This window comes from Hydra vulgaris, chromosome 01, assembly GCF_038396675.1.
Source record: "Hydra vulgaris chromosome 01, alternate assembly HydraT2T_AEP".
Classification (NCBI taxonomy): Eukaryota; Metazoa; Cnidaria; class Hydrozoa; order Anthoathecata; family Hydridae; genus Hydra; species Hydra vulgaris.
The window spans coordinates 26,108,990-26,135,912 of NC_088920.1; the positions used below are offsets into that span (position 1 = coordinate 26,108,990).

Genomic DNA, 26,923 nt, shown 5'->3' on the forward strand with positions numbered 1-26,923 from the left:
TTCACTTTTCTCCATAAATAACCGGGCATTCCTATTTTGACAAGTCTACTGATAAGTTTTTATGCACTCGCATTGATTTTTGACCTTTGGCCATGTTTTTCAAGGATACTGTCCGACGAATATCATGACAACTTGACGTTTTAAAGCCGAATCTTTCCGTTGCCGTTGAAATTTTCAGGATTAAATATAAATTTTTTTTGCGCAGCATCAATAAAATAACATTTTTGTAAATTTGAATTATCTAAATGTTATGGAACCGTATGAAGTTCCAAGTGACAATACTACAAAAAACCAAAAAATTAAAAAAGATAGCTCGAAATTTTAAAATTTAGAAACTTATTATTTTGCAAATGATGATGGTTTAAAAGGAAATATTGACGCAAGTTTACTTGATGATAAAAGTGATCAAGATATATACTCAAGATATAGTACTCAAGCGTACTAAAAAGAAAAAATCACAAGAAACCTTACTGTCAAAGTATTTTTTAAGTAATTTTTTAAAAATACATTAGGATGATTACTAATTTTTTACTCATGGATAATCTTGAAAAAATTCTGAATAATATTTATTCACCAAAAAATTTTAAATCTATCAAATTTGCAGTGTGCTGATTTATCAGAAATCTCTTTTTTGATAAATACTTTTGATAAAGTGACATTTAAACAAAACTTTCTTGCTCTACCTTTTTTTTTTAAATCAATTGGTAATTAGAATTATTTTGAAGGAGTATAAGGATTTTAAACTTATTTCATTTATTCCTTGAAGCATAGTGCCCATACCCAATCTACTAGGCTATCTTAAAAAGGCAGATTGTGTGTTTAAGCTTTTGATACAAAATTCTATGGTAGATTCTATTAAGAACTCTGCAATTAATTACTGGAATTTCCTACTAAAAAAATAAATACTCCTCAGTTTTGTAAACTAAATGATAAAATTCTTCTTCTTAAATTCACATAACTAGAGACAATAGTTTTCCATTAGTGTTATAATAATATATACATACATGTATATATATTCTGTTCTGTTTTTTGCTTTGTTTTTGATTTCTTTTTTTTTTTCAACTTGTTTATTTTTTGTCCTTTTCTTTTATGAGCTTGTATTGTATACAAGGTCACTCTCCTCATTTTAACCAGGCTATATAAGAGTGAACCTTCCAGTCAGTATCATGTTTTTTAGCACCTTCATATGATATTTACTGGTAGATATATTACTATTATTGATGTTGATGTTGCTTATAATGTATTGCATATAATGTAAGTTGTGTTGAAAACCAAATGTTTAGTCCATTTAGTAGTATATCAAGTTGTTCTATATAAATAACCAGTCTATATAAATATAAGTCTGCAGAAAAAGATGTAATTATTTTATAAAGCCTTCCACATAATTAAATTGTCTATTATTGCTTTGATTTATTTTAATAAGTACATCTCCCAATTAAATTTATAATATATATATATATATATATATATATATATATATATATATATATATATATATATATACACACTTGATACTGATTGATATTTATACTTGATATATATATATATATATATATATATATATATATATATATATATATATATATATATATATATATATATATATATATATATATGCACTTGATACTGATTGATATTGATTGACTATATAGAAATTTAGTCTGGAGATATATTTTTATAAATAAAATAAAAGGTTTGTTAAGCAAAGGCAATTGCGATGAAACTATTTGATATTTCTCCATTTCTTCTCAAGAATAAATTACACGGCTTGCCACCAGGTTTAAATGGTTCAGCCTGATCTAAAATTATATACAGAACAGGATTTAAACCCTTCTTTTTAATACTCTGCACAAATTTAGAAGGCTTGGTGAAATTAGTTTCATTTTCCTTACTTTTTACTTTTACTTTATATATATATATATATATATATATATATATATATATATATATGCAGCCCTCGGAATTAGGGTCAGCATTCGGCAATGCCAACCTAACTGCCAACTTTAAAGTGTTTGAGGTCGGCAAAAAATTGCCGACCTAGTTTTTATGTTTTATGGTAACTCCTTTGTGTAAAATTTATCTATCTAATTTATTTAATCTAACTTTTATTTTCGATAGCTTGTTTCTCCATCAGTAGGTTCATCACGAAGCTTCTTGATGAACCTACTGATGGAGAAACAAGCTGTCAAAGATAAAAGTTAGATAAGTGTTTTTACTAATTTAATAATGCTTTGTTCTTTAAGAACATTGAGCACTCTATTTGTAGAATACACTGACATAATTTATATATATATATATATATATATATATATATATATATATATATATATATATATATATATATATATATATATAAAAAGAGAGAGAGATTTAAATATTACTAAAAATTGATTTGATATTATAAAGTGATATATTATAACTAGTTTTAGGTAATTATTTAGAGGCATTATTTTAGGCTTGTACAGCGTTTTCGGGAGCAACCACCACAACCCAAAAATTTTTACGTTGGCCGCGATTATGAGTTTTTAAGCTTGTCTATAGATTTTTTTTTCGCTTATTCCCTTTATATATATGTAGTATATCATTGCACTAAATTTCATATTATATGCATAAGTTGTTTTAAAATTGTTGTGTCCCAAGTTTTTTCTAATTTTGCTAGTGAAAAACTGTAAAAAAAATGCTGACTCAGCCTTAAAAAAATGCTCATTTTGTTATAAAATTATCCTTTTTGAATTCCTGCTTAATTCTAGTATTAAAAAAACTGATATTAGAACGATTCGCTATCACTATAAAAGAAAATAGCTTTTTTCTAGGGGTACTACCTTAACGTGCCGCTCTAATTGCTATGGGATTCTTTACACGGGATTCTTTACATGGGATTCTTTACATATTCTTACAACTGCTATGGGATTCTAAACACGTCTTACGTGCCGCTCTAACTGCTATGGGATTCAGAAATATACCAACGTCAATTCGTAATCATGCAAAAACACAATTCGTAATCATGTAGTAGAGTACAGCAAAAAAATTAGATTATGTTTAGTTCATCAAATTGAAGCGCGCAAGAAAACGGAATTCGGGGTAGGAGAGATATTTTCTTCGTCTTTTGACAAATGGACTTCACTTCGAAATCGTCGCTGCATGAATATTAAAGTTCACGGACAAAGCTCTCAGTTCAGGAATTTAGGTTTAGTGCGAATAACAGGTTCAACGCTAGCGGAAAAAGGCATTGAACTATTAGAAAAACCGACAGAGCTAGTGTTATGAAAAAAGTTGGAATCTGGCTGCTAATCAACAGTTATGTTTTGCCCGCGGCTTACAACTTGCTGTAATTAATGTTCTTTATAAAAAGAGAAAATTCGATGCAAATTAGCCAGATTTTAACAATAAAATTTCTGACAGTGATTCATCCGAGAATGAGGACATTGAGGACACGACCGAATATTAAACTAAAAAAAATCACCATCAAACAAGTTTTGTTTTTTAAATTAATATATATATATATATATATATATATATATATATATATATATATATATATATATGTATATATATATATATATATATATATATATATATATATATATATATATATATATATATATATATATATATATATATATATATGTATATATATATATATATATATATACACACACATATATGTATATATAAAAATATACTCCATTGATCAATATTCCAGTTAGCTAAAACATTATTGACCAAACTATTCTTGGGTTAAACTATCTAGTTCTTTACAATTATATTATCAATGTAAAATTTAAATCCTAATAGGAATAATAAGTTGCGTTAATTTATAATTTATTATCTCAGTATATGTGCGCGCATGCGTGTATGTGTATTAACGTTCAGGTACGAACGCCTCTATTTGTATATGTTAGTCTTGGTATACACATATTTGTTTATATGTGTTAATTCATGCACTTGTGTAAGAATATATGCAGGGGTGGTACGGGATTCATTCGTAGGAAGTATTATATTGAGGTGAGGGTTCGGGTTAAGTATTCCTCATGAGTAAGGCAGAGACAATTTTCTTGATTTAATTTAGAAACTAATAGTAAATTTAAGTACAAGATATTAATTTTGATGTTTTCTATTTTTATAAAACAAACACTCTTGAATAAAAAAGGTTTCATTGGATCGACACAACATAAAACCTGGTGGTCTCCAGTGGTGGAGTGGCTAAATATATTTTACTGACCAGGCTAAAAAATACAAAATTATATTAAAAATAAAAAAACTAGCAAAAACTAGCAAAAGATTAACCATCGAGCAGCGGAAGAATAACCGGAATGTAAAGTCAATTTGAAAATAAATTACAAAGAAGCGAAAAAAGAAATAACTATTAAGGACCGGACAATAGAACATTCTGAATAGGCATAGGTGTCTAGCTGTCATAGTATGTCAAAAAAAAAGCCATAACATGAAGACTAAAATCACAAACTAACTTGAAATTACAGTAGAAAAAAATTAACAGATAGGAATTTATATTATTTATATTTTTGTCTCAAGGACCGTCAACTTCTAACTACGCCACTGAATTAGATCTAGTTTCCAAACAATCGTAGAGAACAAAGTGAAAAGCCTAAACGTTTTTCTTTTTTTTTTCGTGATATATATATATATATATATATATATATATATATATAAATATATATATATATATATACATATATATATATATATATTATTGATTCAAGGGGCCTACCACCTTGCTGGCCGATAGATTATTGGGCCAGTCCGCCAGTCCTGTCTGGCGGTCTCTGGTCCATATAAAATATACTAGCAGTAAGCAACCCGTAATACGGGTTATTAGTAATTAAATCATTGCTTATAGTAAACGACAAAAAAAGACTACATTAACATCGTTAGGTTCTTTTTAAAATCTGTTACACACAGCAGGTACCATAAAAAGAAAGTCAAGTAAAGTCTGCCAACACCTAAAAAAAGAAATGAAAAATAATTACAATTTTTAATTACAAAAGTATCATTTGCATTTTATTGTTAGTAGAATATAACAGATAATAATATAACAGAAAATATAAAGAATTAAAAAAATAGCTATAACAGCCCAGCTCTATCAACACAAAACACAGAAACAATAGCGCATAGCATAAGATATTTGTAAGCACACATTACAGACATCACAATGTCTCTCCAAAATAATTAAAAAAGAAAAGATTATAAAAAGGCAAGACAACTTAACGTAAAAACACGGCCAAAAAACACCACAAATTAATAAGATATTTTATCGACTAAAATACTTGAACTAAGAAGATTTTATTTGTTCCAATATTGAACAATTATGGTTAAACAATTTGAATAATTATATCATAAAATAGCAAGCAACTCGTAAAATATTTTATATACATGGTCATTATCAATTGTGGTATTAAGAAATACGTAAGAGCTCAGTAATTACATGTTTTATTGATGCTCCCTGTACTAATTCTCATTTAACTCTCATCTAAGAGAGAGAGAGGGAGAGAAAGAAAGTGTTTCCAAAGCAGCATATTAAAAAAAGTAAAAGACACGCAATAAATAATATTAACTGGTTTTATTAAGCAATAAATAATATTAACTGGTATTATTTTAATAAAATAAAATTACTTTTACCTTTATTATTTGAAGTTCGAGCTTCTCTCTAACTTTTGACTAATGATTAATAGAGTAAATTTCATATCATTAAATTTACAAAATTAAAACCATGTTTCAACAGTAAGCAAACTCATCAAGTGATGACAAAGGCAACTAAAAAAAAGAACATAATTATGTTTGAATTTATAAAAAAATTTAAAATCATTTTAATTTAAAACTGTTATCAACTGTTACTATAAATAGTAAAACTCATTTTTAGTATTGTTCTAAAGTGTTTAAAATCAAATAAACAAACATTAACACTGCTTGCTGAACAGCATTTTTACATTTCAACAATGACTAATTTCATCTTGCCTAGCTCTATCTCTTTCATTTGGACAACAATTATTTTTGCCAATTAGAATTTACACAAATAAATTCTTCGCCTATTAATAGCCATTTCAATTTCACTGTATTCTTTAAACATACTACCAGTGGTATTACTATTGTTACAATTGGATAATAAATAAATGTAAAAGAATCTTACAAATTGTGATCTTTTCTAAGTTGTTTATCAAAAATAAAACAATATTTATTTACTAAATTGTAATTTAACAAAGAATCTAGACTGTAAGTGTAAAAAATGAAGCAATATTAGTCAGTATATTTTACTCTTAAGCAATAAATAAAATAAAGGAATTTAAGAGTATGTGTATATTAATATTTTTTAAGAGAAAATATTCATATTCAGAGAAATATAAAATATACTGATATATAGGCACATTTATGTATATAAACTTATTTGTCAACAAATTACAGACAGTTTTCCATGTTAAATACATGAAATATATATCTAATAAAGAATATACCCAATACAAAATAAAAAAAAATAGCAAACTTACTAAAATCAGTACCAGTTCTACTGTAAAAAATTTTTTATTATCATTAACCATTTTAATAATAACAAAAAATAACAATAAAGTGATCTGAAGTGACTAAAAATCCCTTCACCTATTTCTAATCGCTCGAAAAAATAGTTTTCAGCTCTTTCCAATTTCAGTAAAATATAAAACAAAACTTGCTTAGCTAAGTTGCTTAGTTCTTAATAATCTGAAAACAGAAAAGCAAAAAACCTGGAACAAACATTTTTTTATTAAAACTACTATATTTAAACAAATTAAATTAAATAAAGCTCTAGGACTTCCTACATTGTTGATGGCAAAACTACAACACTCCTGGTATAATATTATGATCATTTCCAAGGATATTTACATGTTTGTGTAAGGCATCATACTGCTCGCTTCTCTGTTTAGATTAATTGTCTAACTGAGAGTCTATAATTGTAATACTGAGATAATGTAACATGATTTCTAACCAATGTAGCACGTTCAGGGTTGTGAACCATTTGATTATGCCAACCAGCATCACCCCTTGGAAAAAATAGCGAATAAACCATAGGATCTAAGTTGGCAGACATACTTGATACATTTTTAAGAGGATGACCTCTTGGGTAAGTAAAAACTTCCCTGGAAGCAGGTGGAACACCATCTTTGCCAACAAATACAATTGCAACATCATGTGAAAGGAGATTATAGCAACGTCTATCTTGCCCTTCAAGTAAAGTCATTTTTATAACTGAGACTGAGCAACCTTCTATAGCTGTTTGGCGAATTACTTCAACTTCAACTTCAGCTATGTTTTTAAATGCAGGATAAATTGGGTTCTCTTCACTAATAACATTTTACAATCGAAACATTAAATCATTTAAGCAAAGATCATTACCAGATTGTCGCATTCTAAAATTAACTGCTGAAAATGGATCATAGATGTATAGTTAACAATATGTCGGCGGAACATCTTGATTTGGCCTAAGATTACATATAGATGAAAAACTTGACCACATATTTTAAAACATGGCGGCCCATGATTCAAGGGTTGAACTACATTAGCTTTAAATGAAGCAAAAGAAAGACAGGTGTTATAATTTCTAATATATTAAAAAAAATTCAGATTGGCATTTCCATCTGCATAATTTTCTTTAAATAAATCTTGTGGAAATGGTGAAGGTTGCAACAAAACTACCTTTCCACTATGGCAACATAAAAAATGTGTTTCATCAGGAAATTTCTTAGTACCACAATGCTGACAAATACAATTCATTTCTCCTAAATAATTACAATCTGAAATAGTATTACTTCTTGCTATACAATGCATACTTGCGTATCTAGCAGCATACCTAGTATTTTGTTGACTATTAATTTCATCTTGCCTAAGTCTATCTCTTTCATTTCTGCAACAATTATTTTCAACTCGCCTAACCAAGCTCTCCTCATTTGGGTTCGAAATATTTGCTGCTTGTCAAGCAGCATTTCTAGCATTTTGTTGATTATAATTTTCATTTCGCCTAAGCCTCTTTCACTTCTGCGATGATTAACTTGCCTATTAACATTTCCATATTCTAAACTAATATCTGCCTCTAGCCTAATACCATCCATTTAAACTTCACTTTTAATTGAAAGTAGTAACAAAAAATCTTAAACGAATTTTGAAGAATGTGATCTTTCCTATATAATTTTTTTTCTACTGTAAATAGCACACAAAAATAATTTTTATATATAACAAACTGTCATTTAATATAAATTATACAATACTCTTACAACTTTAAAAAAAAATATATATATATCAGCTAGGAGATGTTTGAAAAAAAATTAACTTAGCAAATAATGATTAAAAAAATTATTAAAAACCTGCAATTTTAATAATAAACATACTGTTAACACAAAAAAATTAAAAAAACAAACAAACATTGTTAACCCTTTTTTGCAAACTTCAATATTATTTCTTTAAAAATGTTATTAGTAAACGTTTTTAAAAAAACCACAAAACTTTACAATATTTTGTTTTAGATTTATCAGTTGATGTATTATGTACAACATAAATACATCATCTGATAAATCTAAAATAAAAAAATGTAATGAATAAGTAAATAAATAAGAAAAACATTAGATACAAAAAATGAAAGTCAATGTACCTTATAGAGAAAAACTGTTGTGATTTATCAGAGTAGTAGTTGTTAAATATTATTATTTCATGTTAGCTTTTAGAAAATAATTTATGCTGGTACATCATAATTCTAAAATATTTATAGCAAAATCATATAATAAACAGTGCTAAAGACAAAAAATTAAATTGAGATAAAATAAATTGCATATATGGCAAAACAATTTGTCTAGGCTTTTAGTGAATGATTTAAGGCAGTGATTTTTAATAATAAAATTACCTATTTAAGGCCGATAAGGCCACAGATGAGGAGGCTACTTAATAGTGGTTATAACCCTCTCTCTTTATTGCTTAAGAGTAAAATATATTGACTAATATTGCTTCATTTTTTACACTTACAGTCTAGATTCTTTGTTAAATTACAATTTATTGATGTAACTCTATAACTCCGAAACACGAACCTTGACGAACAAGGCCACTGCGCAGAGAAACAAGTTGAGTGCGGTACTACCAGGGACGTGGTGGGGATCGAACTCGGAACCTCTTGCTTATGAAGCGAGCGCTTTACCACTACACCACTACCGCATGCAAATAATAAACATGTGCAAACAAAAATTTTTAAAATGACGCGAGAAAATTTAAAAAAATTCAAAGTAAACAAAACAAATATATACAGCAATACTCTTTACCTTCATTTTGTTTTTTTATAAGAACTGTAATCCTCATAATAAAATTTAACCTTTACATACAATAACATTTGACATGCCATGTCAGTGTTGGTACAAAATTTTAATTTATTTTTCTAAATTTTCTAAAAAAGAACAAAAATAGTTAACAGCATCACAGAAATTTCAAAGTAGTAATAACCAATTTTATGGAAATAGCATTAGTATAACTTTTTTGTTGCATAAAAAATAATTAGGCCTCATCCATACCCCTATTTTCCTTCTAAAAAATAAAATATAAGCTCAATAAAAACAAAACTGCTAAAATAAAAAACAAAGCTAAAAGAAAAATTAAAGCAAACAAAATGTAAACGATTTAAAAAATTAAAAGGAGTGACCCTTTCTACTTTATATCTAAAAATGTTATATATAAATTGCTATTTTCTATACTTACTTTAATTATAATATGATCTTAATGATAATTATTTATCTTAATATGATTCTTTATGTAATATTTCTAAACTAATAAATAATAACTAAATTCCAAAAGGTAAAAAGTTTTAACTCACTTAAGAGATCTTTCTCTGATGAACGCATGCATTTGAAGAATGCGCTCTTTCAAAGCCTAGTAACTAATGAAACCACGTTAAACATTAAACGTTAAACGTTTCTGTCGCAATTATATTATAGATTAATTATATACTTTTATATAATCAAGAACTGGAATTAAATAGAAAGATATTTTGACATTTTAAAAAATAATATGTTTATATACTTACATAAAAAATAATATATTATTAACTATATTTCAACTAAATATTATTAAATAATTGATTTAGATAATAATCTTTATAAATAAAATTTCACCCGAATATCAAATAAATACATATTTGTTAACTATATAAAATAGACCAAACAAATATAAATAAATAACTTTTCAACTTCTAGTTTTAAGAAAGCTCTATCTATCTATCTATCTATCTATCTATCTATCTATATATATATATATATATATATATATATATATATATATATATATATATATATATATATATATATATATATATATATATATATATATATAGGTTCCTCTTTTAAAATTTTGTGTGAATCTTTGCATTTTAGAGTTGATATTTGTTTTACTCATCAAAATTAACATTTGTTGAAGGACCAGTACTCATGGAGTCAAGACTTTGATAATATAAAACTTTTTTTTTGCTATCTTTTTTAATGACTCCATAATTTTTTTTTGGAGATACTGTAGTTTTAAGAGGAAGCACAGATGCATCAAAATGACATGCCTGTTTTAAAAGAGCATAATACTCAACACTAGGTTTTAAATTATGTTTCTTCCCTTTTAAATGTTCACCAATATTTTTTGTGACTGAATAACAACCATCAATCGGGCATATTTTTGTATAATGTGATGATTTATTCTTTGTATGTTCTTTTAAAACTGTTTTTTTTCTTAATCTGAATTGATTTACTGCTGCTAAAGAACTTTCATTTGACCAAAAATGGACTTCTCTTAAGTGAAATGGGAGCTTTAAAAATAAATATCCACAGACAGGACATTTCTTTTTAGAATGAAAAAACGTTCTTTTCCTAATTAAAATAAAAAATATAAAAAAACTGTTTTTAATATATATAAATATACAATATCTATATATATATTATATATATACATATATATTATATATATACATATATATATATATATATATTATATATATATATATATATATATATATATATATATATATATATATATATATATATATATATATATATATATATATATATATATATATATATATATATATATATATATACATACACACACACACACACACACCATATTATATATACTATTTACCTTTTACAACCAGTGTCAACAGAAATGCTTGGCGAAGAGGTAACAACTTCAATTAAAGAATCTTTTAAATTATTAGCTTCTGCTGGCAAATTTTCTAAACATTTATCCATAAAATGAATGTCATGGCTACTGCTTGGCAAAGAGTCAGTCACATTCAATACAAAATTTTTAGTAACAACATTTTTCATGCATCTATTTGTTAAATCAATGTCATCGGTAGCGTTATTTGCACTCACAAAAATATCTACATTTGACACAATAGCTGTGGTTTCTATGAAAAAAATAATTAAAAGGATATTATTTAACAACAAAATACAAATATAATAATAGACTAAAAACTAATTATATAAAATTAAAGCTTAGTTGAAAATTATGCAACTTATTATTTTATTCCTTAAAACTTGAATTTTAGGATTGTTTTAAAATAAATGCATGTTTAATATAAACAAAAAGTCAAATCAGGATTAGTAAGTCAGGTTGGGTGGAAATAAAATTTCAAGGAGGGTGGAAATTTCTTTATGAAGGGTGAAAACTTTTTCAAATTGTTTCTCTGTGCTTTATTCTTTAAGTGTTTTGGAGTTAAAGAGTTGAGAGAGGGTCCTAAAGCAACAATTAAAAATAAACAAACATAAGAATAGCCTCCTTGACTGAAGTGGCGCCCTCGCCTTTGAGTAGGTGAATACCGAAACAGGGTGGGAATAACAGGTAAAGAATTTTTCTCTAGAACTAATAAATGGGGATCTTAAGAAAAGGTGGGAGAGGATTTTTTTCAATGTAAACTTTTAATAATTTTAAGTATTAGTTTATCTTTTCCAATTTTTGAGGCCTGATAGCATTAAAAAAAAGAAAATTTAAATCATACATTCCAATAAAGTTTGTAAGTAAAATATATAAAAGTAAAAAATACATTCCAACAAGTAAAAATTATTTAATAAAGGGAGGTCTCATTATAATAGAGGTGGGTAAGCATCTTTTAAATATTTTGCACATTTGATCCAACAAATGAGGTTTCTGAGAAAAACATTTGGAAACAAAATTATAATATCAGAATACTTTAGTAAGCAAATACATACAAAGAAAATTAAAGTTAAGTTGTTTCAAAAAATTCAAACAACGTTGCTTTCAAAAAACAAAAAGAGTACTTTCAATTATTATAGAACCTTACTAAACTATAAAAAAAAATTAAAAATTTTACCAGGTAAATTAGCATAAGATTTCATATTCTCTCCAATATCTTTTCTTGCTACCAATTGAGGGATTTTTATCTTTGATGGGGGGTGGCTCACAACCTAAATGATTTTGAACCAGACATAACTTTAAATAATTAAAAAAAAAAACAATATTAAAATAACTCTTGTCATTTCTGCAAAAAAATTTTTTAAAGGCTGTCATAGGAAAATATCCAGAAGTAGACAAAAAGTAAATTTACATATATATTTACAAGCAAGTAATTTTATATATTTTACAAATAAGTAAATAGTGTATTTGTTTGCATAAATAAAATCTATTTGTTATAAATGAAAGATAAGACTAAATCACTTTAAACTGTATTTTTTTTTAATGACCAGAAAGGCCTGCAAAAATGGTCAATGGATCGAAAAAATAAAAACTTTAGGACGAAGATGAGTACAAATCAATTTCAAGCTAAGATATGAACAATGGTGTGACAACATTTTAAAATTAACTCTAAAAAAATATCCTGATTCTGAAATTGTAGACTTGGATGAGTTAGATAAAGATTTTAGGATTTCAATTCAAATTTTGATGTAATTCAAAAAGGAAAAAAGTTGATGATTTTATAACAGCTTCTTTGGTTAAAGATATAGTCAAATTAACATCAATTGTTGCAATATTTATTCAACAGGTCAGGTAGCTATAATTTCAAGCATCACAAATGCAGGCAATATAGATTTTTAATAAGTTTTTGCTATCAGAAACAACTTCAAGAAAGCATTGTGAGATGATCACTAAGTTGGGTTAACGAAGGATATTGGGTAACGAAGTTTATTGCAGTTTTTGTAACAAGATAGTTTCTGTTTACTTATCTACATTTGGTATGTTTAGCAGCCAAATAAATTACAATTAAATTTCCTTGTTTATTAATACTAATAATTCTAAAATATTTTTATCAACTTATCATTTTATATATAGAAAATGAACTGAACAGCAATTATTAAATAAACAGTAAATAAAATTATTAAAACAAATAATTAGTAAATAAACAGTAAATAAAATTATTAAAACAAATAATTAGTAAATAAAATTATTAAAACAAATAATTAGTAAATAAACAATTATTAAATAATTAAAACAAATAATTAGTAAATAAACAGCAGCAGTGAACAAAATAAACTTAAGGTTGGTTGCAAATAAATAGCATTTAACTTACATTGACATCAATATAAGTGGATAAATTTGATGATATATTTAATAAATTATTTTCTTCAACACTAAAATAAATAAATTGCAGTTTTCAAAAAATAATTTTACAAAAAAATATCATTAATTATTTCAATATTATTTAAAATGATTGTTTCATAGTAAATTAATAGTCACTGGAACCGTTAAATTTGTTCTGAATCTTTTTAAACCTGATAATGATAGAAAGTAATGGCTTCCCTCTAATAATTCAACTTCAGATATCAAAAACATATAAATACAATTTAATTATGTTTTAATTAAAAAACAATTGCTTAAAGTGTGTGTGGGAACTGCGAGTGGTGATGGAGGGGAGTACCGGGATAGTTTTTCATTAGTTTCAAATAACCTGTCTAATCATTGTTGTATTACAAAAAATATAAAAAGGCGGCAGGATGCTTTTTTAAAAAAGTGGTGGGAAGACATCTCTCACTTCGAGCTGGGTTTATCAAATCCAGCTTTTCAGTTGATCTCACATATCTAATATTAATGTTAACTAATAATTAATATATACAAAATAACATACATACAATACAGTTAATTTCCAATAACTCTAACCACCACGGGACTAATGAAAATAGTTCAACTTAACGAATGTTCGATTTAAGAGAAGTAAGTTGAACTTTAAAGAATATAAGATGTTAGTTGGAGTTTTTTTAAATCAATGTTAAAATATAAACATTAAGTCACAGCGTATCATTTTAAGAGGGGAAATAAAATTTTGAATAAACCTAAACTTTTAAAAAAGGTTCTCTTGAAAAAGCATCTAAGATTATTAAAAACTAGTTTTTCATAATCTTTGAAAAACATAGAGGAGGTAGCGTGGATTGCATCACCTTGACCCATATGAAAAAATTTATGGTTCACACTCAAAAAATAACATCCTCAAAAAATTGTTCAACAGAATGACTTATTATTCTGTTTAAAATTGTGTCTTCTGACGGTTTTTAATAAAGAAATTTATAAGAACATAAAAAAAAAAATTATCTTACATCGGGTTACTATTACTGTTTTCTGAATGGCATTTTTATAATATTTTATTATAGCATTATTTTACGTTTGATTACGCCTGTTTTATTCCAATCGAAATTTAACCAAAAAAATAAATAAATTATTATGCTTTATATTTAATGAATTCTTAAAATAAAATTTTATTTAGTTATTTTGATATCATTATTACCCATACAAAAATTTCGAGTTATAAGAAAAAATTGTCAACAGAGGATACAAAAACGGATAAACTTGCATAACTCTACCTTAACAAAGTTGGAGTTATCCGAGGTTCAACTTAAGCGGAGAATTTTAATAGTAATCAATGAAACCATTTTTGGGGTCAAAGAAAACAACTTGAGATAACAAAGTTAAAGTTATTCAATGTTCGACTGACTGGGAATCAACTGTATATGTATAATACAAATATATTTTGAAAAAAATAAAACATAACCTTTTTTTTTTGCATGATCCTTTATCAGCAAAAGTGCTCAAAATCTGTTTTAAAAAATTTTTTAAACTAATTATAATTTTTATGATAAAAGTTATTAGCTTTTAGTTTTGATCGAAAAAACTTACTTCTGATGCAGTCACCACAACTTTTTTTTGCAATGTCTAAAAATTTAATGTAAAAAATAATAATAAAATAAAAGAAACTACCCTGAAAAAATAAAAAGTATGAAAAGTAACCAAAATACATAAAACTTGTTGAGAGGCTGTTCAATTAATACAGGACACCCTTTATTGGAATTTTATAACTCCCTTCCTTGTCATATAGTATGTAACTTGACTTTTTTTCAATGAAAAATATTTTAGTTTGCAATTTAGGTTAAATATGCTATGACAAGAGTTTAAATTAAATTTCACTTTAGCACACCACCTTCTCAAGACATTTCTTATTTAATTTCATTATTTTAAAAGCCCCAAACAATATAAGTTTAACACTAATTAAAAACTAATATAAATAAAAATTAAAAATAGAAATACACAAATAACAAAAACAAAATCTAAAAACACAAATAAAAAAATAGTGTTTAAGATGCTGTATGATTATTATTTAAAATTAAACCTTGCCAACATAAAGAGATTCTCTGATTTCATCCAGTGTAAATGGTCTTGCATAATTTTTCTATAATGAATTTAAAAAAAAAAAGTTAAATGTGTAAATCAAATTTAATGATATATCAAAATAAAATAATAATATAATATAAAACAATATAAAATTAAATAAAAATAGTAAATTTACACTTAACTTAAAAAATAAACATTACAAATAATGAAATATATATTCATGAATTATTAAACATTATATTAAGCAAAACATACTAATTGTCTCCATTCTTGATTTTTACTATCTCCATAATCATATCGTAATTCTATTCCAACAGGCAAAAAAACTTTAGCAAAAAAAAAAAGGTGTAAAACATTGTTTAAAATAAAAGTTTTTGGCCTACAATTTGCAAATTTCTCGTGGGCATCATTAACATACTTGCCAAAACCTGAAGAATGTGTAGCATCAATACTAAAAATATAAGAGAAAACTATATATATTGTTTAACTTTTTTTTTTTCTTCAAAATAAAGTATTTTAAATATTGAAATTAAAAATAACTTTATTGGCTAATTTTTTTTAACATCTTCACTTCCAATAAGGCTGCAGGCAACCACTATTAGAGTTGGAAGTTACTAGAAGAAATAGGATAAAGTTTATAGACCAAGATAACGACTAACAGATAATTTAAAAGATTGTAAATTATATGAATCAGGAACACAAGATAAAGTAAGCAAATTAAAAAAACAACACTAATGTTTGAAGAAAAAAACTAGACAAATAAAATTATTTAGACACTTCACAGTCAGAATAAAAAAATGAGACTTAATTGAATGATGGGTAACACGAGAATGAATTTTAATAGCCAGCACATGGGACACTAGCTCTTTAGAGCAAAGGCCATTGTAGTATTTCTATTTTTGTGTTATTCTATTTTTGTGTATATTCTTACTGCTGATTAAAACACTCTAGCAGAATACTTGTTTAACAGGTTTGAGCAACTATTTAGGTTTAGAAATAAACTAATAACGTTTTTATAAAATCTAATCAAGTTTGACCTTTATATATATTGATAAAGGAAAAGATCTAATAAAACGGTTACTGTCTCAAAAATCAGATTTATACAACCAATAAATACAAACATAGTTGAGCTCATGTATTTTGAATCTTCAAGAGTATCATTTATATTCAAATTATAAGAGTTTTTGAATTAGAGGATTACAATCCTTAATATTAAGTCCTAAAGAGAGAGACAATTTGTTTGATTTAAATAATTTGTCCAATTATAGGAGTTCAAAAACAAGTAGATTGAACTTGTTCTTGAACTCCTATAATTTGTTCAATTATAGGAGTTCAAGAACAAATAGAGTTGTTTACGGTTGAACTCTTGTTCAACTGTAAACAACTCTATTTGTTAGATAAAGTACTTTTTCTCCTAGGCAATGTGGCTTCCTCACAGCTAAGATGCCTGACATGCCCTTGAGCCTGAACACATTATACTTACACTGACACTTTAAATCCCTTATTAAAATTATGTAGAAAACCTATTCTGTAAAACTCTATATTTATATAAAAAATATCTATACATACCTCATCTTATCACTTTTGATATCAACGTCATATATAAAACAACCCATCCCTTTTTGCGAGTATTTAGCATGCCTGACCAAAGCCTCTTTTCTTGATATAATATCACCTTTATACTCTAAAAGTATTTCATTTGCTTCAAATGATTTCCGTGTAAATACACCAAAACCTGAAAAATAGTTAGTTGATCATTTTTTTTGTAAATATTGAAAAAAACTTTAGAAAATATATAATTTAAAATAATTGTTACAATTTCTTTTTTTGATTTTTTTAAAAATAATTCAGCCTTTGGAAAGAGTATAAAAGTTGATGACTAAATGGATGTATCCTTTTAGTTATATTCTACTTGTTCTTTTCCATGTGGACAGGGTATCAGAGTATAGGTTAGGTTGTATGAGTTCTTACTAGAGGTTTGCAATAAACAGGCACAACTTAATAAATAATAAAATTATATAATACTTATAAATCGGTTACAATTCGGATGAGAATTCAAAAAAATCAAGAAAAATCTGAAAAAGACTGAATAATGATTAACAACATAAATGTAAATTGTTATAAAAACAACATAAATATAATTGTTATAAAAAAATTTATAAAATTTATCAAAATGACGTTAAAAGTCAACACACCTATATTTCCATCAATAAAAGTTTTTGTAAAATTATTACACTCATCCTGTTTACAAGCATCGATAATCTTTGCATGGTCACTTAATTTTTGTGATCTTTTCTAAAATAAAATATTTATATAAATATAAAATATTAATATAAGTAAAGTGCTGTATTTGCCACATTTAATCCACTCCTACCCATGGAGTAAGAATGCATCTGTAGGAACATTATTGTTAATTTTATTAAAACATTTAAAAACATTAAAATATTATTTAGTCAAGTTTTTGAGGCATGTGTTATTCATACTAGAATCACATACTAGAATACATCATTACAATACTTTTGTCTTTGTTTTTATTTATAAAAAATCACAGTAATGTTTATTATTAAAAAGCAAGATTCTAGGTCCAGGATTCTAGGTCTAAATTTCAGTTGCATTATGAATAAAAATTTACTTAAACTAAAAAAAGAGAAACAAAATCTATTTATTATATTAGAAAAAAAAAATAAAGTTTATAATTACGTATAAATAACTTTGATCTTTCTTATTGTTTTTTCGTTTTTAGAAAGAAAAAGAAGCAATCATAATAAATTCTAATTATATATATATATATATATATATATATATATATATATATATATATATATATATATATATATATATATATATATATATATATATATATATATACATATATATATATATATTCAAATTTTAAAAATAAAAAACATACTGGATAAGGAGTCTTTTTTCTTTTATCGCAGGAAGCCATTAAACTATTTTTTTAACTCTTTAAGACTTAAAGCAAACATATGAAATAATAAATATATTATACTATTATATAATATACTATCATTATACTATATACTATCATATTTAAAAGAAGAAAAAACTTAAACACAACAACAACAACAAAAGTATATTTATGCAAAAATAAAACACAACAATAAACACGATAGAATATATAAAAACATGTGTCTATATCACCAGGTTATTAGCCAGGAGTATTTTTTAAACCACGTTTTTGTGATATTGGGAATGTTTATTGTTATTGTTATATGTTCTATATATATATATGTTCTACAGAATATTAGGAATTTTTATAATAATTGTCCTCATATATATATATATATATATATATATATATATATATATATATATATATATATATATATATATATATATATATATATATATATATATAATATATATATAAATATATATAATATATATATAAATATATATAATATATATAATATATATATAAATATATATAATATATATATAAATATATATAATATATATATAAATATATATAATATATATATAAATATATATAATATATATATATACAGGCCCTTTCAGCGACTGAGTGAGGCCCGGGCCATTTACAAATTTTGAGGCCCTTACCATAAAATAACTGCCATTGCATAATAAATAAAAAAACAGCAAATTAGTAATAATTTTTATTTTAAAAATGCTTTTCTTGCTTTTGCTTTTGCAAATGCACTGACAACTGTTGAAAAATCGAGTTTTCTTGCAATATCACAGTTAATATTCAACATTGCAAGTCCATTCAAGCGTTCTTGTCCCATGGTTGAACGGTAATAGTTCTTTACTTGTTTCAACACATTGAAAGACCTTTCTCCTGAAGCCACTGAGACAGGCAAACTGATAAAAATTCGCAAAGCAATTGATATGTTAGGAAAAACACCAGACAGTCCAAGTTCTAATATTTCTTGAAACAATTCTTTTGGTTTGCAATCTGATGTAAAGTTTGTGGAGTAAATTTGTTTCAGAAAGATTATCTCATCAGAAATATCAGACAGTATTTTCTTGTGGTACTTTTTTTGAAAGTTTGTTGTGGCACTGAGTAGTTCTTCATTGCTCATCTTGTTGAAGTGCCAAAGAAATCCAAAAATACTACAAATTTGTTGTTGTGACTCAAATCGACGTTTAAGACCTGCTAGAATAGAGCCGATTATTACATAAAATACATTGATTTTATAGTGCTGTTCTGAATCAAATTGTGTTTTCAACTTTCGAGTGGTAGAAAATTCTGGTGAAATGTCAATATTCATTGCAATTAATTTTGACTTTTTTCACGAATCTGTTGAATGCTGTCCATGAGATTTTTAATGTTTTCCATTTCAACATCTAGAGTTGCATTTCTTGCCTCAATTATAAGATTGGTTTGGTGAATCATTGTGAGGAGCTTCATCCATAAAGATGACATTACAATGCATTCAAATTTTGACAAATACTTTTGAATGGACTGAAGTTCTGACTGAGCTGATACTGTGAGATTGAGAGATTGCAGCTCTTTTAAAGCTGTTCTCAGTGAATTCAAGTGACGGGCAACTGGTTTTACTGCTTCAATCCTTGCTGACCATAGGGTCTTGGAAATACCATGTAGTGAAGCAGGTACATGTTGCTTGAGAATTTCCCACCTTTGTGGACTACTGCTGAAGAAATTGTACATTTGCTGCACAATTCCAAAGTAAAGAATTGCTTCTTTGCATGATTCAGCACAGTCAACACCAACAAGGTTTAAAGTGTGATTTACACAGCTGGCAAACATACAGTTTGGGTTTTCTTCTAGCAAAACTGCTTGCACACCTTTGTATTTTCCAGCCATGTTTGGACCATTGTCGTATGCCTGACCAGTACACAGTTTAAAATCTATGTTCAACAAAGTTAGAACGTGAAGAATCCTTGCTGCAATTTCTTTTCCAGTTTTTTTTGAGTAATCGTCAAAATAGAGAAACCGTTCTTCAATGGAAAATTTAGATCCATCAATTTTTATATAACGGATGAAAGTTGTTTGCTCCTTGTGAGAGCAGTCTGGTGTTGCATCAACAACAATTGAAAAATATTTGATGTTTTGAATCTCTTCAATAATTTTGGTTTGAACAAAAGATCCACAGAGTTCAATAAATTCATTTTGAATCCGGGTGGACAGATAATGAACTTGTAAGCGCTTTTTGTTCAGTTGAGATTCATGGACCTTTTTCACATGCTCTGATAAAATTGGATCATATTTGCTGAGGAGCTCAATTATTCCAGGAAAGTTTCCATTGTCAGGGTCATAAATGTGTTGACTGGAACCAAATAAAGCAAGCCCACATTCAGAAAGAAAAAGAATGACGTTCAAAAGGCGCTCAAGAAGTTTTGTCCAATTACTGGTTTCAGTTGACAATTCTGTTATTAGTAAATTATCAATCGAACTTTTTCTGATGGCTGCTCTACTGGCTGATTTCCATTTGACATAGTTTTGTTTGTGTAATACAGACATTTCATGTGCTGGTATTCGGTCTTTCAACTTTCTCCAACCTCTGGTGATATTCCAACCTAACTGTTCTGAAAAGGTGGATACCTTGGAATCACTTTTGTTAAAAACAAAGCAGGGTGCACAATAGAATGACTGTTGCACATCACTCCAGCAAAGCCAATCTCTTGTGCATATCTCACCATTGGGAAGAATTTTTGATCTCAGACGAGTAGGAAAGGCGTGATTATAAGAATCTCGTGGAATATTGTTTGGAATTAAAAAGTTTGTTTGGAAACTTTCTTGCATTTGAGTAATATTTCGTTTGTCAACAGTGCCAATGTCAGACACAATCAATTTTGATATAGTAGAACAATCTGATTCACAATTTTGGTCCAAAAAAGATTCTGAAATTTCATATTCTTTCTGAATATGAAATTTCAGAATCAGAGATGCAATTATCATTTGAGATGGCTTGCAAATTTGTTTCCCTCTGCTGACTGTTGCTTTGGTGAATCAATGAATTTTCACAATTTGATTCCAAGCTTTCTAAATCTGTAATTCCAGATTCAGAGACACAAGTTGTATTTGAGATGTCTTGCACATTTGTATCTATCTGGGGATTTTTGTTTTGTTGTAACATTGATTTTTCAGAAGATGTAGTTCCGGATATTTCAATATCTGATTTACCGTGTGTTGGGTTGGCTTGATTTTCCAGTGGTCTTAGAAATGATGTTATTGACTTTAGGCTCTTTGTTTCTTCTTCAATTTTTTGTCTTTTTTGCCTTTTGGATGCACCACTTTCAAATTTTCTCTTCATGTTTAAATTTAGCAATGACATTAGTTTTAAAAGTTTTCGATCTTGCTGCAAACAACAATTATTAATGACTGAATTAAAATAAATATCAGAACAAACTTAATACAACACAAATAATTTAATTAAAATAATAATTATGTGTATTAATAATCAACTAATTAAGTATATTAAAATATTGTCTCAACATTGATTAAAATTTTATGTAATTGCTCATGTTATCACAATTTAATAAAAATATATTAAATTTCCGATAAAATTTGAAGGCCCCTATTTAGGTCGAGGCCTAGGCCAAATGGCCCGTGTGGCCCCCCTCTGTTAGGGCCTGTATATATATATAAGAACATATATTTGTATATACAAACATATGTATATATATACATAATATACATATGTATATATATAAATGTATATATATACATATGTTTGTATATATATATATATATATATATATATATATATACAAACATATGTATATATATACATTTATATATATACATATGTATATATATATATATATATATATATATATATATATATATATATATATATATATGTATATATATATATATTTATATATGTATATATATATATATATATATATATATATATATATATATATATATATATATATACACGATTAAATAATTAATGCAAAATTTATATACATAATTAATCACAAAAATGAAAAAATTAAATTTATTTACAATTTATATACAATCAAGCAAATCGCCTGTAAAAAAACTAATCCAAATACGCCATTTTTAAAATAAGATTTAAACACATAACTTTTCCCGCTAAATTCAAGATAAGCATGTAGATAAGATTTAAACAAAAGCTCTTCCGCAGGGATCTTCTATAAATTACGCAACGCTAAATTTATTTTTAAAAAAATTATTAGATCTCTAGCTCATTTTTGAGGCAATTTTCATTAAACTTAATGAGCTATTTTTATTTTTTATGTAAGTTAAAGCTCTTGATGGGGAAAAAGAGAAGGAAAAAAAAACCTGGAATGTTATTGCCGCTGTTGGGGGCCCCCATAGGGTCCGGGGCCCCGAGCAATTTGCTCGGGTGACTCACGCTCTGCACGCCCCTGTCTCCTGTAATGACTTACCAACTTTACGATATTTATTTAAAACTTTAACAATATCATTTTTCCAGTCAGAATCACATTTTCTTGTTGGAATTCGGAAGCTGCTCATAAAGCTGTGCTTATTTGTATAGGAAACTGTAAAAGTTGGAAAAGTACAATTCCTTCCAAGCATATCTTGTTTGAAGCTTTGAAAAAAACTGTGAACTTAGTTTGTTTGGTTTGTTTAAACTTTGTTGATTGCTTGAACTTAGTTTTGCAAACTCTTTGATCACGTGACTCGAATAAGCGCGAACAATAACATACAACAATAGACTTCCAGACCATAGTTATATTCTATAGACTATGATCAATAAGACGATCAATAAGCGCGATCAATAAGCGCGAACAATAACATACAACAATAGACTTCCAGAGCATAGTTATATTCTATAGACTATGATCAATAAGACGTTCACCACGCAAATCTCAATTATCTCTTGGTTTACCTTGAGTATGGAAGTATAAAACAGACAGAAGTTCAACCGCATTAAAATTCTTTGGGGTTACGCTTGTACCTTTGATTTTGTAAACAAGCAAAAAACGATATCAAGACTGTACTTAAACGCTTAATCTTTATACGTAATCTTTATACTAACTCTTTTGTAAATCGCCCTACCAGAGTAACTCCAAAATCAGCTATTCTAATTGATAAAATTCTGACTACTGATATTTTTAACAGTGACTTAAATAAAGGTATCTTAAAAATAGACATATCTGACCATTTCCCCATTTTTTTTACCATTAACTTCAACTTTAAAATTATGACTAAAACTAACATAAAAGTTAGATTAGGCAACTATAGTTAAAAAAATGTTGAGCAATTTAAAACACAATTATCATTGCTTCATTAGAAGAACATCGACTTTAAAGTAACGCAAACAACATTTACGATAATTTATTTAATACATTTTACTCTGTTTATGATGCCGATTTTCTTTTATGTGAAAAAACGATAAATCAAAAAAACATTAATTCTCCCTGGGTTACAAAAGGTTTAAAAAAATCATCAAAAGTTAAGCATAAATAATACCTAAAATATCTAAAAACCAAATCATTTGCCAATGAGAAAATATACAAAGACTACAAAAATCTTTTTGAAAAAGTTTGAAAAATCTTTGAAAAACATTACTATTCTAAACTTCTTAATAAAACAAAAAATAATTGTTAACCTGGGAAATAATTAAAGAAATTACCGGTAAAACAAAGCCATGCTCAGGTTCCCTGCCACACATGATCAAAGTGGATAACAATAATATAAATAATTCTCAAACAATAGCTCACGAATTTAATATACTCTTTATTGAAATTGGCCATATACTTTCTAAATTAATTCCTAACACTGAAGCCTCATTTAAAGATTTCCTAGTACCGAAGGATAATTGCATTCACTCGGATGAGTTATATAAAGAGTTACTATTTGATGAGTTCGAAAAAGCCTTCAAAACACTAAAAAAATAATAAAGCAGTTGGACCGGATGAAATCAATGGTAACATAATTTTAGATTGCTTTGAGCATATAAAATATATTCTTTTTAAAGTCTTTAAATCATCAATCAAACAAGGAGTCTTTCCTTATTAATTGAAAATTACTAAAGTTATTCCACTATTCAAAGGTGGTGACAAATCTGACATTAGTAATTACCGGTCTATCTCTATCTTATCTATATTTTCAAAAATGCTAGAAAGAATCATGTTCAATAGAGTATTAAATTATTTTAGTTTAAATAACTTATTATACAGCAATCAGTTTGGCTTTAAAAAAAATAACTCAACTGAGCATACAATTATTCAGTTGGTACGTACTTAATCGTAAACAGTTTTTAAACGTTTCCGTGGTTTCTGTGGTGTTCCGTAAGGTTCCATCTTAGACCCTCTTTTGTTTTTTAATTGTATCAAGGACTTGCATTGAGCATCAAGTCTTTTAAGTATTATGTTTGCTGATGACACAAACTTATTTCTCTTTAACAGTGACATCTATCTACCATTCTCCATGATGAACAAAGAACTTCAAAACATATCTAAATGGTTTAAAAGTAACAAATTAACATTAAATGTAAGCAAAACAAAATGGATTTTTTTCCACCCGCTCTCCAAGAAAACGTTCTCTACCCCCAAATCTACCAAAAATTCTTATTGACCATATTAAAAGAAAAAGAAATTCTGTAACTAAACACCTGGGGGTTTTCATTGACGAGAACATCACATGAAGGATGCAAGGGAAAAACAGGGAATGTCAGTTTTTGAAAATATTGAGATTTTTTTATTTACATATTGTACAAATCATAAACTACCTTCAGTGTTAAATTTGAAGCAAATAAATAAAAAATAATGGTCTAATTTAGTGATAAGAAAAGGAAAAAACGTAACGTACAAAGTCTTTGAAAACATAACGGGAAGACTTTGAAAACTAAATTTGATTTATCTCAAACTGCGAAAAAATGACATCCCCTGTTCTTCCCTTGCACTAATCACATGGAAAATTATCGGAATTTTATTTAAGGCGCATACTCATTTATATAAATATAATTTATCTAAACTTTATTATTTTTTATTCATAATTATATAAGTTATGGAGTTATTGCCTAGGGTAGCACAGATCAACGCAAGTTACAATGTCTCTATTGCCGTCAGAAGCATGTAATCCGTTTGATTAATTCTGCGGATTGGTTCGCACATTCCTCAATATTTTTTAATCTAATGAAAATCCTCGATATATATAAACTAAACGTATATAAAAATTTATCTTTTGTTTATATGTGGAAGTATGATTTATCACCTTTAATTTTTAAAGACCTTTTTATTTTGAAACCATTAAGCAAGTTTAACTTGAGGAATAATAATTATTTAAATGAACCACTCTGTTGAACAAAATTCAATTAATTCCGTATCACTTATCGTACAACTCATCTCTGGAACAAAATTATTTTGCCTAACTTCGACTTAACCCTAATTTAACCAGTTTTTAAAAATAAATTAAAAGATCTCATTCTCTCTATTGAAAATATCTTGGAATATTTTTAATTTATCTTGTGATAAAAAATAATTTTTATTGTCATGTATGTTCAAGTTTTGTTTTAAACTTGTTTACAATTTATTTTCATTTATCGTAAGTACGATTTAATGTTTTTATGTTATTTTTTATGTACTCTTATTGTAAAAAGGCGTTTTTATAATATTTTACGTACTCTCCTTTGTAAAAGACTTCTGACGATAAGTTCATTGTGATCTTCTTTTAGAAGCCTTGTTTGTATTTGAAAAAAATGTAATTTATATATATATTACATCAAATGTAAACATATCTAAAAAAAAGAAAAAAATACGTTGACGCAAAAAGGTTGAAACAACAACTTTTTTTAAAAACTTCGTATTAAACGAATGGAGTATTACAAGAATTGATGGAATTATGATATACAGCTAATGAAGCTTTAAGCTTTAGTAATTTAGAAAACATTTCTTTTTTTGATTTTTTAAAAATTGTTTTAGTTGTTTTTTTTATCTAATGTTGTATTATGATTTGAAGCATATAATATGCTTTTAAAATAAAATGGTTCCATTTAATCACCGAGTTTTAATAAAGCTTTTGTTGAATAATTACAATAACTGATGGTTAAAACTATCTAGCATATCCTTAGAATAATTCTTTTGTTAATGTTTTAATAAAAATTATTTCAGTAAATTTTGTTGTTTTTTGTCCAGTGAAACTTTGGAGACGACTTAAAATTACTTTGATGTTTGGGGCTTGATGAACTTCCATCTGTTTTATACTACCATGCCTTGAAATTATCGTAGCAAAGAAAGAAGATAACATCTGTTATTAATATTTTTTTCAAAAAAATTTTTCTCTTCACAGTTAAATTTTTACCAAAATATTTGACATAGTTAGTGTATCAGACAAACAAATGAAGGTCAACTT

General features: G+C 26.5%; 2 protein-coding genes and 1 long non-coding RNA gene across 3 annotated transcripts in view; 1 reads left to right on the forward strand and 2 right to left on the reverse strand.

Annotated features, from left to right (window-relative positions):
* The first annotated feature begins 377 nt into the window (after positions 1-377).
* Positions 378-26,923, forward strand: part of LOC101240170 (uncharacterized) — an 89,958-nt gene continuing 63,412 nt past the window's right edge. The window contains exon 1 of the mRNA XM_065787778.1: positions 378-478. Coding sequence (XP_065643850.1) covers positions 393-478 — 86 coding nt within the window. The 5' untranslated portion in view covers positions 378-392. The remainder of the gene's footprint in view (positions 479-26,923) is intronic.
* On the reverse strand, positions 4,881-6,298 carry LOC136074850 (uncharacterized). The gene is made up of 2 exons (XR_010635500.1): positions 5,638-6,298; positions 4,881-4,961 (listed from the first exon to the last, which is right to left on the reverse strand). It is a non-coding gene; the product is annotated as an uncharacterized LOC136074850 (long non-coding RNA).
* On the reverse strand, positions 10,357-18,598 carry LOC136074851 (uncharacterized). Its single transcript, XM_065787093.1, has 11 exons — positions 18,530-18,598; positions 17,814-17,913; positions 17,188-17,353; positions 15,874-16,069; positions 15,617-15,676; positions 15,127-15,162; positions 15,002-15,045; positions 13,529-13,589; positions 12,335-12,428; positions 11,140-11,410; positions 10,357-10,868 (listed from the first exon to the last, which is right to left on the reverse strand). Exons 1-11 carry the CDS (start codon positions 18,566-18,568, stop codon positions 10,403-10,405), a joined length of 1,533 nt encoding a protein of 510 aa, XP_065643165.1. The 5' UTR covers positions 18,569-18,598; the 3' UTR covers positions 10,357-10,402.